The sequence below is a fragment of the Plecotus auritus genome (genome assembly GCF_963455305.1).
Source record: "Plecotus auritus genome assembly, chromosome: 10".
In the NCBI taxonomy this organism is placed as follows: domain Eukaryota; kingdom Metazoa; phylum Chordata; class Mammalia; order Chiroptera; family Vespertilionidae; genus Plecotus; species Plecotus auritus.
In genome coordinates, this window is record NC_137785.1 from 2,543,116 (window position 1) to 2,556,817 (window position 13,702).

The 13,702-nt window shown below is 50.7% G+C and overlaps 1 protein-coding gene across 1 annotated transcript; it reads right to left on the reverse strand.

Moving 5' to 3' along the window:
- Positions 1-814: 814 nt before the first annotated feature.
- Positions 815-13,469, reverse strand: LOC308234860 (uncharacterized protein). Its single transcript, XM_080643275.1, has 4 exons — positions 13,399-13,469; positions 7,874-8,000; positions 5,789-5,884; positions 815-3,084 (listed from the first exon to the last, which is right to left on the reverse strand). The coding sequence occupies exons 1-4, from the start codon at positions 13,438-13,440 to the stop codon at positions 1,475-1,477; spliced, it is 1,875 nt and encodes a 624-aa protein (XP_080499401.1). The 5' UTR covers positions 13,441-13,469; the 3' UTR covers positions 815-1,474.
- Positions 13,470-13,702: the final 233 nt, after the last annotated feature.

Below are 13,702 nucleotides of genomic sequence, written 5' to 3' on the forward strand. Positions count from 1 at the left end.
GTCCATCTGAGTATTCTAATCCCCTCAAACAAAGAAGTATTTATGGTTCAAGCCTTCATATTTCTCATAAAAATTAAACTCCTTAAGAGTAGAGACAGTGGCCCTAACCGGTGTGGCTCAGCGGATAGAGCGTCGGCCTGCGGACTGGAGGGTCCCAGGTTCAATTCCGGTCAGGGGCGTGTGCCTTGGTTGCGGGCACATCCCCAGTGGGGGGTGTGCAGGAGGCAGCTGATCGATGTTTCTCTCTCATCGATGTTTCTCACTCTCTATCCCTCTCTCTTCCTCTCTGTAAAAAATCAATAAAATATATTTTAAAAAAAAAAAAAAAGAGTAGAGACAGCGGCCTGCTGGCGTGGCTGTTGATTGAGCACTGTCCCATACACCAGAAGACGGCGGGTTCAATTCCCAGTCAGGGCACACGTAGGTTGCAGGTTGATCCCTGGTTGGGGTGTGTCTGGCAGGCAAGTGCTTGGTGTTTCTCTCCCCCACCCCTCTCTAAAAGTAATGGGAACATGTCCTTGGGTAAGGATTTTTTTCTTCTTCTTCTTTTTTTTTTTTTTTTTTTAAATATATTTTATTGATTTTTTACAGAGAGGAAGGGAGAGTGATAGAGAGCTAGAAACATCGATGAGAGAGAAACATCGATCAGCTGCCTCCTACACACCTCCCACTGGGGATGTGCCCGCAACCAAGGTACATGCCCTTGACCGGAATCGAACCCGGGACCCTTCAGTCCGCAGGCTGACGCTCTATCCACCGAGCCAAACCGGTTTCGGCTTTTTTTTTCTTCTTAAAGAATACAGACAATGTTTTAGAACAAAGATGTTCATTGGAAGTTTCCAGACCTGCCTTCAACGTCTACTTTCTGGACACTGGACAGCAGTGAATATATGTACAAGACACATAAAGACCCTAGTCCTTTCGCTCTCAAACAAAACTCTCCTCCTGCCAACGAACTGAGAAATCCATGGCAGCCCTAACCGGTGTGGCTCAGTGGATAGAGCGTCGGCCTGCGGAATGAAGGGTCCCATGTTTGATTCCGGTCAAGGGCATGTACCTTGGTTGCAGGCACATCCCCAGTGGGGGGTGTGCAGGAGGCAGCTGATCCATGTTTCTCTCTCATCGATGTTTCTAACTCTCTGTCCCTCTCCCTTCCTCTCAGTAAAATATCAATAAAATATATCTTTTAAAAAAAATCCATGACAAAGTGCCATAGGCGTGGCCAGGAGTCTGAAAGAAACTGGGGGTAGTTCATTCTCTCTTCCAAGGCTCTCCCTTCTTTTTAAAGAAACAATTCCTGAGACAGCACTGCAGTGTAAACGAAGGAGAAAGATAGAGCTAAAAGTTTCCCCAGTGCCTCATACCCATCAGGTCTCTCTCCTGAATGAGTTCCCTCATGGAGAATAAGGCTCCAGGCGGGGTCACTTTCCAATACGACTCAGGAGAAGACCACTGACACCTTGAAACGGGTTTTTCACAGGGAAGACAACTGTGGGGTTTCTCTTTGGTATGAATGATTCGAGTCTGAGTACGGTGGTTCTTCTGGCAAAACATTCTCCACGGTGTTTACATTCAGAAAGTCTTTCCCCAACAGGAGTTCTTGGAGGTTGACGGAGGACTGACCGCTTGGGAAGGGTCTTCCCACTTCTGTTACACCCACTGGGTTTCTCCCAGTGTGAACCCTTTGATGCTGAGTGAGGGATGAGCTACGACTGAAGGCCTTCCCACACTCACTGCACTCATAGGGCTTCTCCCCAGTGTGGATGATGGAGTGTCGGATGAGGTTAGTGCTCCAGCAGAAGGTTTTCCCACACTCCATGCACTCATAGGGCTTCTCTCCACTGTGAACCCGCTGGTGCCTCGTGAGGCCTGACCTGCGGTTGAAGGCCTTCCCACACTCACCGCACTCATAGGGCTTCTCTCCAGTGTGGATGCTGAAGTGCCGAATGAGGTCGGCCCGATTGCTGAAGGCTTTGCCACATTCCTTGCATTCAAAAGGTTTTTCTCCAGTGTGGGCCCTCTTATGCAAGATGAAAGTGGAGCAGTGGGTGAAGGCCTTGCCACACTCACTGCACACGTACGGCTTCTCCCCGGTGTGGATCCGCTGGTGCCTCTTGAGGTACGACCTGTGGTTGAAGGCCTTCCCACACTCGAGGCACTCAAAGGGCTTTTCCCCCGTGTGGATGACGTAGTGGTGAATGAGGGCTGCGCTCTCACAGAAGGCTTTCCCACACTCACTGCACTCGTAGGGCTTCTCCCCGGTGTGAGTCTGCTGGTGCCACATGAGGTATGACCTGTGTTTGAAGACCTTTCCACACTCGAAGCACTCATAGGGGTTCTCGCCGCTGTGGATGATGTAGTGCCGAATGAATCCTGGCCTGTCTCGGAAGGCTTTTCCACACTCTTTGCACACAAAGGGCTTCTCTCCCGTGTGACTCCTGTTATGGAGGACGAAAGTCGAGCGGTGGGTGAAGGCCTTTCCACATTCGTTGCACTTATAGGGCTTCTCTCCACTGTGAATCCGCTGGTGCTGTGTAAGGTGTGACTTGCGGTTGAAGGCCTTCCCACACTCCATGCACTTATAGGGCTTCTCCCCTGTGTGGACCATGTGGTGCTGAAGGAGGTAAGTGCTCTTACTAAAGGTTTTCCCACACTCTGTGCATTCGTAGGGCTTCACTCCAGAGTGAATCCTCTCGTGTCGAGCAAGGAGGCGTTTCTTGTTAAACACTTTCCCACATTCACTGCATTTAAAGATACTCTCCTCTTCCCATGAGTCACGCTCGAGGAGAGCTCGCACTGCAGGGGCTGGCTCCTGCACAGTCCTCGCACACACACCCTCAGCTGTCCCCAAGCCGCCATGTTCAGAGCGGGGTTTCCTAGGAAGCTTCTCCTTCTGCAGGTCTATCCCTGATTCCAACGGTCCTTCTTGCACTTCCAATGGCCCACTCTGAGCCGTGGTTTGGTCCACCTGGAAGTCTTCTGGGGATTCAGCTCCCTGTGTTAGCTGTTCCAGGAGTGAGGCTCTCTCAGACAGGGCAAGCTCACAAGCAGCAGGTTCTGTGGTCTTAGCTTTTCCCTTCTCACCTGGAAGAAATCCAGTACACAACAGGGCCTGTCAGTAATGCCAACATAAACACACACACACACACATAAACACACACACACACACAAAATCCCCACCATTTTAGTACTTTAAAAAAAGGTGAAAATAGTGCTTCTGTGTCTGCTATGTTTTACCTCTGAATACAAGGACTGCAATTTTTTTCTTTCCTAGTCCTTGGACTATGGACACCTTAAATAGGAGACAAAGGGAAGCAGCTGGGTTACAGGGCAGAGTGATGAGAAGAAACAATCAATTCCAGAGAGAATATTTATGCAAATAGGTACTCACGTGGGCCCCTATATCGTTTATGCTGAAGAGATGACTCAGGGCAAGGCCTAGTCGTGCCAGAAAGACGAACCATGTGATTAGAGGTTGGGACACTGAGCTACATGATAACAACTGGGCTTGTGGAAAAGAGGGGGGCAGGAGACCACGTCTTGTAGGTCATTAGTCAACCAGCTGTGCTTATGAAGTAAGTCTGTAAAACTCTGGACCCTGAAGCCAGGTGAAATCCCTAGGCTGAAAATACTTCATGCATGTATCATCAACAACACTAGGAGTTTAATGAGTCCCCGAGGACATGGAGACGCATGTTTGGAATCCTCCAAAAACTCTGAAAAACACTTTGATGTAGACCTACTAGACAAAGACTTTTAAAAAATCATCTTGTCTGAACGTACCCAATCTTGTCTGATCTCAGAAGCTAAGCAGGGTTGGGCCTGGTTAGTAATTGGATGGGAAATCACCTGGAAATACCAGTGCTTTAGGTTTAAAATAACAATAATAAATTAAATGAATAAAATATTTAAGAAACCATCTTAAAGAAGTTCAAAGAACTGAAGGAAGATATGGAGAAAATGAAGAAAATGATGTCTAAAAAAAATGGAAATATCAACAAAGAGCTAGGAAACCTAAAATAAACAAGAGAAGAATTTCTGAAACACAATACTACCAACAACTGTACACCAACAAAATGGATAACCTATGTGACAGGCAAATTCCGAAAAACATAGAACCTACCAAGACCTATTCATGGAGAAATAGAAAATCTGAATAAACCTGTAATAATTAGGAGATTGGATTACTAATCAAAAAATCTCCCAACGAAGTAAAACCCTGGACCTGGTGACTTTCCTGGCGAACTCTACCAAACATTTCCAAAGAACTAAGACCAATCCTTCTCAAACCCGTCTGAACTCCTTCTCAGACTAGCAACAGCATGAAAATAAAGCTAAAGCACTAACAAAAAACTAGACTGCAGACCAACATCTCTCATGAAAACTGATGCAAAAATCCTCAGCTAGAGAGGGGCAAGCTAAAATCCAGTGGCATATGTAGTGGAACATACACCATGACCAAGCGGGGTTTATTCCTGTAATGCAAGGATGGTTTGACACGTGAAAAGTGGTCAGTGTAATACACATTAACAAAATGAAAAAGAAAAAAAAAGGCAACACGATTACCTCAACTGATGCAATAAGTACTACCAACAGCTTGCTTTTCCTGAGCCACTTGCTATGGCTCAGACGCTTTGCTAAGCAGTTTTATGCATTAATGCATTACGTGACTACACCCCCAGACAGCCCAATGACAAAAACACCACTTCTACTAGCATCGTCCTGGGACGGACCGACTGTCGCAGACTACACTCACCAAACGCTCTGCGCCTGAGGCTGGACACACAGCCTCGCCACGCGTCCCAGCCCCACCCCCAGGTGCCCAAACGCCCAGTTCTCGTCGGTGGGATGTAGGGGAACTGGTGTTGGTGGGAGGGGGTGATGTCCTCCCTCCTCTCTCCCGTCCCCTCTGCCGGCTCGAGGATGTCAGCACAACCTGACAGGCACACACTGACGACAGGACCGACACGGGTCCTCCCGTAACGGCGTGGTCAGCTCCCTGCTGACCCCATGGGCCCCGCCGAGCGAGAAAAAGAGCCGCCGTGTGCGGAGCCGAGATTCTGGAGCCTGTCTGATCCCGAAGCTACTTTTAACTTATGTAAGGACACAGAAGATGGTGCAACTCACTACAGCCACAGAGCTGGCAATCAGCAAGCCAGACTGTGAGCCCCAGCACGATCTGAGCTCACACACCTCTGTCCTCCATGAGGTCAGAGGGCTCCATGGCTTGCCCTGACTAGTGTGGCTCAGTGGGCTGGGCGCCATGCCATGCACTGAAAGGTTGCTGGTTTGATTCCCTTCGGAGCACATGCCTGGGTTGCAGGCTTTTTCCCCGGGAGGGAGCATGCAGTTATTCTGCTCTCGCATCTCACATTGATGTTCCCCTCTCTCTAAAAAAAATCAATAGCCGAAACCGGTTTGGCTCAGTGGATAGAGCGTCGGCCTGCAGACTCAAGGGTCCCAGGTTCGATTCCGGTCAAGGGCATGTACCTTGGTTGCGGGCACATCCCCAGTAGGGGGTGTGCAGGAGGCAGCTGATCGATGTTTCTCTCTCATCCATGTTTCTAACTCTCTATCCCTCTCCCTTCCTCTCTGTAAAAAATCAATAAAATATATTTAAAAAAATAAATAAATAAAAAAATAAAAATAAAAAAAATCAATAAAAAAATCTTTGGGGAAGAGGGCTCCAAGGATTCCAAACCACCAGACAGGCCACAGCAAGAAGCTTCCCCAGAGACCCACGGCCAGTGGTCTCCTGAAGGTCTCCGGGCGCAGGGTCGGCTCCTACCTGGACAGGTGCCTCGGGAGAGATCTGTCTTCACCACCCACAGCTCCTGCCCCTGCTCCAGCTGGCAGATCAGCTCAGGTCTGGGCACAGGGCACCCTGTTCGTGGAGAAGGAAAGAGGACATGAGGACTTAAAAAAACAATTTTTTTTTTTTACACCATTGAAGACATAAGGGTATCTGTGACAGGAAATAAAACCTCTCAATCCAGCCCGGGACTAGGCCTCAGCAGGAAGCTGCTTCCTTCCATCCCACAAAAAGTGCTGACCTTATGACCCGAAACCAAAGACAGGCCACGCTGACAGGGAGTGTTTATTCCTACCGCTAAGTCAAAAGCTAATGTAGAGTGTGATCACACTCCAAGGACGGTGACAAGCAGCTTAAAAGCATTATTTCAGCCGAAACCGGTTTGGCTCAGTGGATAGAGCGTCGGCCTGCGGACTGAAGGGTCCCAGGTTCGATTCCGGTCAAGGGCATGTACCGTGGTTGCGGGCACATCCCCAGTAGGAGGTGTGCAGGAGGCAGCTGATTGATGTTTCTCTCTCATCGATGTTTCTAGCTCTCTATCCCTCTCCCTTCCTCTCTCCCTTCCTCTATAAAAAATCAATAAAATATATTAAAAAAAAAAAAGCATTATTTCATTTCGAAATCAAAATGAATTTATGGAGTAATGTAAACAACGGACATATCCAAAATATTGACTCCTTTCAGTCAAAACAAGGTATGTGTCTTCATTGATCTGTCTTTTTTCCCCACTTTTAAACATGTATTGATTTTAGAGAGAAAGGGGGTGGGGGGACGGGGAGACAGAGGCAGAAACAGAGAGAGAGAGAACACTGAATTGTTGTTCCACTTACGTATGCATTCACTGGCTGATTCTCGTATGTGCCCTGCCCAGGATCAAACCCGCAACCTTGGCGTATCAGACAACACTCTAACCAACTGAGCTACCTGGCCAGGATCTAGGTCTTTTTTTTTTAGATCCACAGACAAAATGAAGATTCTGCCTCAGGGTTTCCTTACAGCATCACCAGCAAGTACACACTGTGATCAGCCCCATGTTACAGACGAGGAGACCGAGGCTCAAGCAGACAACATGATGCTCCAAAGAGGACTGAAGGGCTGGGCGGCGGAGCCGGCGGGGAAAGCCCGGCCTAGCCCTGTCTGCCGTCCTGGCTGTTTCACCACCCCCGCTCCAGAGGCTGAGTCCAGACACGAGGGTGGCGAGGTCCTGAGAGTCACAGCAACAGGAGAGCAGCGGGGGGTCCTCAATACCAACCTGGCCACAGCAGGCACTGTTCTGAGCCTTGTCCCTAAGTCACCCACGCACCCTGCCGCCCTCCTGAGAAGTGGGTACCACATGAACCCCTTTGCCCAATAAGCGCACCACGGCACAGAGAGGTTCCGTAGCCTGCCCAAGGCCACACAGCTTTCCAGGAGCAGAGTTGGATTCAACAAGATTCTGGCACTAGACACCTGTCTCCCAAACACTCCACGAAGGAAGAAACAGCAAACACCCCATGTGGGGCCCGCGGTCCGGGGCTGGTCTTGTCCACTGCAGGGTGTAACAGCACCCCCGGGCTCTGCCACTAGGTGCCACTGCCACTGCCACCCACACCCCAGCTGTGATGATCCAAGTGGCCACCGATACTGGGGACCTGGATGAAAGAGGGTGAAGGGAATAAGCAAGAACCACACATCTAACACAGAGACATAGTGCGACGGGCGGACAGCAATGGGGACAGCCAGAGGGGAAGTGGGTTCAGGTAGATGGAGGTGGCGGGGGGGGGGGAGAAAGAACAGTTTATTTTTAGAGAGAGAGGAAGGGAGAGGGAGAGAAAGAAACATCGCTGTGAGAGCGTAACCTTTGACGGGCGGCCTCCTGCAAGCCCTCCATGCGGGATGGAGCCCACAACCCCGGCCTGTGCCCTGACTGGGAATCGAACCAGCAACCTTTCGGTGCATGGGCTAACACCCGGCCAGATGAGCCACACCAGCCAGGGCTCCCGAGACCTTCGTGACCAGCCAGGCCGGAGGCAGACGTGGGGTGCGGAAGTGGCAGGTCCCCCCCTGAGGGGGAGCACTCACCCAGAGACGCCAGGAGCCTGCAGTTTTCCAGCATCACCTCCTGGTACAGGGTCCTCTGGGCCACGTCCAGCTGCCCCCACTCCTCCTGGGTGAAGGTCACGGCCACGTCCTCGAAGGTCACAGACACCTGGAAAGTAAGACAGAGGCAGCAGCGATGGCCTTGGGGCTGCTGATGGGATCAGCGACCGTCTCTGCGTCGTGGTCGAGGGGCAGATGTCGAGGCCCAGAGCACCATGCGCCTGCTGGGGGCCGAGCTCTGTCCTCGCACATGGGAGACAGACAATGCTGTGGGTGCAACACAGCCGCACAGGAGAAGCCTTCTGGACAGGAGCCGATGTGAACGGACACGAGACAACGGAACGTCATGTAGGTGGTGTAGGCAGTGAGGGCTTTAGGCAAGTCAGAAAAATGAGGAAATACGAAAATAAAAAATATCCGTAATGGTCATAACAGATGGACCTGAGCCTCCCTGGTCCTGTCAGGTGCCTGCCCCATGCTGGGGGCTTCCCATCATGTCTCCCCCCAGCCCCCAATTACAGATGACATTCAGTATTCTTTGACATTAGTGACATCATGTCTTAGAGTGACTGAAAGTCCCCAGCTCCTTTTAACCCATAGTGAGTACACACCTTGGCCAATAAAAACCACTGTCCAGAAACACGGGAATACGAGGACAAACGCCGGCAGTCAGGTGCCTGGTTGTCCACAGCCGGGACAACTCACAAAGGGGTAAAAATCAACGATCCCAGAACCACGTGGCAAGCCCCTGCTCTCGAGTCATCCTTTTCCCAGTGGCTCCCGGCAGCCCTGTGGTGACCAGGCCGACCCATTAAACACGGGCGATCCAGCTCTCAGAGGCACAGCCCCACCACTGCAGACCTGCCATTTAAATGCTCCCAGGCCTTCAGACTGTCCGAAACGCTCTCCAACAAGCAGCAGCTGGCGTCAGGGAGCCCCAAACCTATCGATAAGCCGCCCAAGACCCGGCACTGGCACCCCCTGCCTTGCTGCACAGCAGGGCCTCACCTGGGCACTTCCAAGCCCAATACGAATCGCAGCCATCTGCAGATCTCTCTATAGCTCCTGCCAGGTGGCTCCGGGTCGTGGCTGACTCTGCACTGGGAGGCCCCAGAGCCAGTGCACCTGGCGGACAGCTTCAGACCACACCAGATTTCAACGCTACGCTTCCACAAGTGACACACTCAAGGGGCAGGCTCAGGGGGCACCAAAGCCCCACTGAAGCATGTCCTGCTCCACAGGGGTGTCTCCTGCACAACAGCTCTTCCACTGCAATCACAGCTGGTTCTCACAGCCGATTGGCCTGGAGGTCAATTCCTCCCAGTGATGCTAAAAGCAATTAAGCCTCAGCTAAACAAGACTGTGCACACAGCCCGCAGAGGGGCACACCCAGAGTGCCCAGGTCAGGTGACTGGGCAGGCTAAGCCACTGGGCCCTACAGGACACCTACTACACAAGGTCACACTACCAATTCCAGGAGACCTAATATATAGAATCAAACACAGGGAAGCAGCCAAAATGTGGAGACAAAGAAACATGTCACAAATGAAAGAACAGAAGAAATCTCCAGGGAAAGAACTAAAAGAAATGGAAGCAAGCAAACTACTAGATACAGAGTTCACAACAATGGTTATAAGGTTGCTCAAAGATCTTATGGAGAGCTTCAAGGGACTTAATGAGACTTTCAAGGATCTTTTTTTTTTTTTTAAATATATTTTATTGATTTTTTATAGAGAAGAAGGAAGAGGGACAGAGAGTTAGAAACATCGATCAGCTGCCTCCTGCACACCTCCCACTGGGGATGTGCCCGCAACCAAGTTACGTGCCCCCGACCGGAATCAAACCTGGGACCCTTCAGTCCGCAGGCCGACGCTCTATCCACTGAGCCAAACCGGTTTTGGCAACTTTCAAGGATCTTGGTGAGAATTTCAAAGACACGAAAAAGGACTAGTCAGGATTATGTATATACTAAGTGAAATAAAGAATAATTTACAGGGATTCAACAGTAAAGGATTCTAAGAATCAAGTGAATGATATGGAATATGAGGAAGCAAAAAACACTCAATCAGAAGAGCAAAAAGAAAAAAAATCCAAAAAATATAAAGATACGGTAAGGAACCTCTGGGATAATTACAGTGTACCAACGTTCGAATTACAGGGGTGCCAGAAGGAGAAGAGAGAGAGCAAGATACTGAAAACCTATTGGAAGAAATAATGACAGAAAACTTCCCCATCTGGTGAAAGAAATAGACTTACAAGTCCAGGAAGCACAGAGAGTCCCAAACAAGAGGAACCCAAAGAGGACCACACCAAGACACATCATAATTAAAATGCCAAGGGCAAAAGACAAAGAGAGAATCTTAAAAGCAGCAAGAGAAAAGCCATTAGTTACCTACACAGGAATATCTATACGATTGTCAGCTGATTTCTCAACAGAAACTATGCAGGCCAGAAGGGAGTGACAAGAAATATTCAAAGTGATGTATAGCAAGGACCTACAACCAAGATTACTCCACCCAGCAAAGCTCTCATTTAGAATTGAGGATCAGATAAAGAGCTTCATAGATAAGAAAAAGCTAAAGCAGTTCATCACCACCAAACCAGGATTATATGAAATGCTGAAGGGTATTCTTTAAGACAGCGGTCGCCAACCGGTGGTCCATAGACCACCGGTGGTCCGTGAGGTCCGAAAGGTTGGCGACCGATGCTTTCAGAAGAGGGAGAAGAAGAAGAAAAATAAAGGTAAAAAAAAAATGTGAACGATAAAATGACACAGTACATACATATCTACCAACAATTAAAATCTAAAAATCAAAATAAATGAACAAGGAATAATGAACAAAATAAAGTGATGAATAAAATAGAATGGGAGGCATGGAAACATGGAACAGACTGACGAATCTCAGAGGGAAGGGGCGCGGGGGGGGGGAGATTAACCAAAGATCTTATATGCATATACCCATTACCTATGGTCACAGACCACAGGGTGGTGAAGGCCTGGGAACGGGTGGAGGGGGGTACATCTGTAATACTCTCAACAATAAAGATTAAAAATATGCCCTGACTGGTTTGGCTCAGTGGATAGAGCGTCGGCCTGCGGACTGAAAGGTCCCAGGTTCGATTCCAGTCAAGGGCATGTACCTTGGTTGCGGGCACATCCCCAGTGGGGGGTGTGCGGGAGGCAGCTGATCAATGTTTCTCTCTCATCGATGTTTCTAACTCTCTATCCCTCTCTCTTCCTCTCTATAAAATATCAATAAAATATATATAAAAAATAAATAAATAAATAAGTAAATGCTCCCAGGCACTGGTTCATGGTTTTTCACCTGCACCTTCAGTGCTCACCTCTCTGCTTTGTAGCTTCATCTCTCCGAGTTTCCTTTTTTTAAAAAATATTTTTAATGATTTCAGAGAGGAAGGGAGAGAGAGAGAAGAATCATTGATCGGCTGCCTCCTGCACGCCCCCTACTGGGGATCGAGCCTGCAACCCAGGCATATGCCCGGACTGGGAATTGAACTGGTGACCTCTTGGGTCCCGGGTCGACACTCAACCGCTAGCCGCACCCAGCTGGGCTCCATGAATTTTTCTTGGCTTGATATTTCAATTAAAGCACTCGGCAATTCCTAATAAATGAATTCGTCCATATTTGGGAGCCCTGCAATTTTACTCATTTCTGGTGCGGGATAAACTCACGTCACGTGCAAATTCTGGGCAGGTAGGCAAGAGTAGAAAAACCAACTAGGGTCTCCACATTTACTACCAGATGACACATGTTGGAATAACAGAAACTCTCCGCCCTGGCCGGGTAGCTCATTGGTTAGAGCATCCTCCGGATACACCAAGGCTGCAGGTTCTCTCTCGGGCGGGGCACATGTAAGCGTCAACCGTTGAATGCAGGAATGAGTGAAACAACAAATCGGTTCTGGGTTGTTGTTTTTTTTCCATCTTGCTCTCCCTCTCCCTTCCTCTCTTAAAAAAAAAAATCAGCCCTAACCGGTTTGGCTCAGTGGATAGAGCATTGGCCTGAGGACTCAAGGGTCCCAGGTTCGATTCCGGTCAAGGGCATGTACCTTGGTTGCGGGCACATCCCCGGTAGGGGGTGTGCAGGAGGCAGCTGATCGATGTTTCTAACTCTCTATCCCTCTCCCTTCCTCTCTGTAAAAAATCAATAAAATATATTAAAAAAAAAATCAATCAATACAAATTTTAAATATCCTATCTAATAAAAGGCTAATATGCAAATTGTTCCCTCCACCAGGAGTTCCACCAGGGGGTGGGGCTGGCCCAACAACTGCCCATGGCCCCTCCCCCCAGCCTGCCCTGCCCTCACATCAGCCCCACCCCACCCCAACCCCACCCTGATCAGGGGTAGGCCAGCCAACCAGCCAACCACCCTCCACCCCTCCCTTGGGCCAGCCCTGTCCCGGATTGGCCCCAACCACCCCAATTGGGAGTTGGGGGCTGGTCAGTCAACCTCTGGCGTCCTCTTCCCCGTGGCTGGCCCAGCAGGGCGGACCCCACCAGTGCACGGATTTGTGCACGGGGCCTCTAGTGTGTGTGTATATATATATATATATATATATATATATATATATAAACTCTCTGACATGCAACTCCATAGCATTCTGTATAACTGGTTAGGGTGCAATGGCCTGTGCTGCTTTCTCTAGTTGGTTCAGTCGGAAGTGGGTAAAAAATGTGAAAAAGGGTCCCCCCGGGGCCTGGCTCAGCTGCTGACCATCCACCTATGAACCAGGAGGTCAGGGTCCGCTTCCGCATCAGGGCACATGCCGGGACCACAGGCTGATCCCAGCCGGATCCATGATTCTCTCATCATGGATGTTTCTCACTCACGCTCTCTCCCGCTCCCTCTCCCTCTCCCAAGTCAATAAAACCATTCTTAAAAATTAGGAAAAGGCGCCGAAACCGGTGTGGCTCAGTGGATAGAGCATCGGCCTGCGGACTGAAGGGTCCCGGGTTCGATTCCGGTCAGGGGCATGTACCTTGGTTGCAGGCACATACCCCGTGGGGAGTGTGCAGGAGGCAGCTGATCGATGTTTCTAACTCTCTATCCCTCTCCCTTCCTCTCTGTAAAAAATCAATAAAAAACATTTTTAAAAAATTAGGAAAAGGGGTGGTTATTCATCAAGGCCTGGCCACGTGGGGCCGACAGGGACCGCGTTACTGGTGAGCCCCCGGCCTGTCACGACAGACGGGCTGTGAGGGGCGGCTTCCCGGGGGGGGGGGGGGGGGGGGGGGCGGCTGCAGGCTGCGGGGGGGCGGGGTCACAGCTCCGTTTCCCTGTGGGCGCCCCTTCGGGTATCCGGCCTCTCGCGTCCGGGAGGCCGGAGAGAACGGAGAGAAGGGGACAAGCCAGCTCCCCTTTAAATCCACCACAAGGACAAAGCGGGACCCCACGGCTAACGGGGCCGCCGCCGCCGCCGCTCCCGGGAGCCCTCTCCGAACCGGCGGCGAAGCTGCACCGCCCGCACCGCCGTGAGCTCACCTGAGCCGGGTCCACCTGCGCCGGGTCCACCGGCGCCGCCATCGCGGGACCCCGTGGGAAGAGCGGGGCCCGGACAGGCGGCGGCGGCCGAGGCGGGGCCCGCGGGCCCAGGCGGCCGTCCCCTTCTCCCTGCCCTCGGGGCGACCTGGGCCGACGGTCGCACTCCGCGCTCCAAGGACGCGTCTTGGCCTCCTTCCTGCTCATTTCCCGGGAGCCGCCCCGGTAGCGGCCACAGACGGCCACCGCTTCGCCACAGCTGGCAGCTGGCGTGGACGGAACAGTCGCGCGCAAATGACGCAGGGCA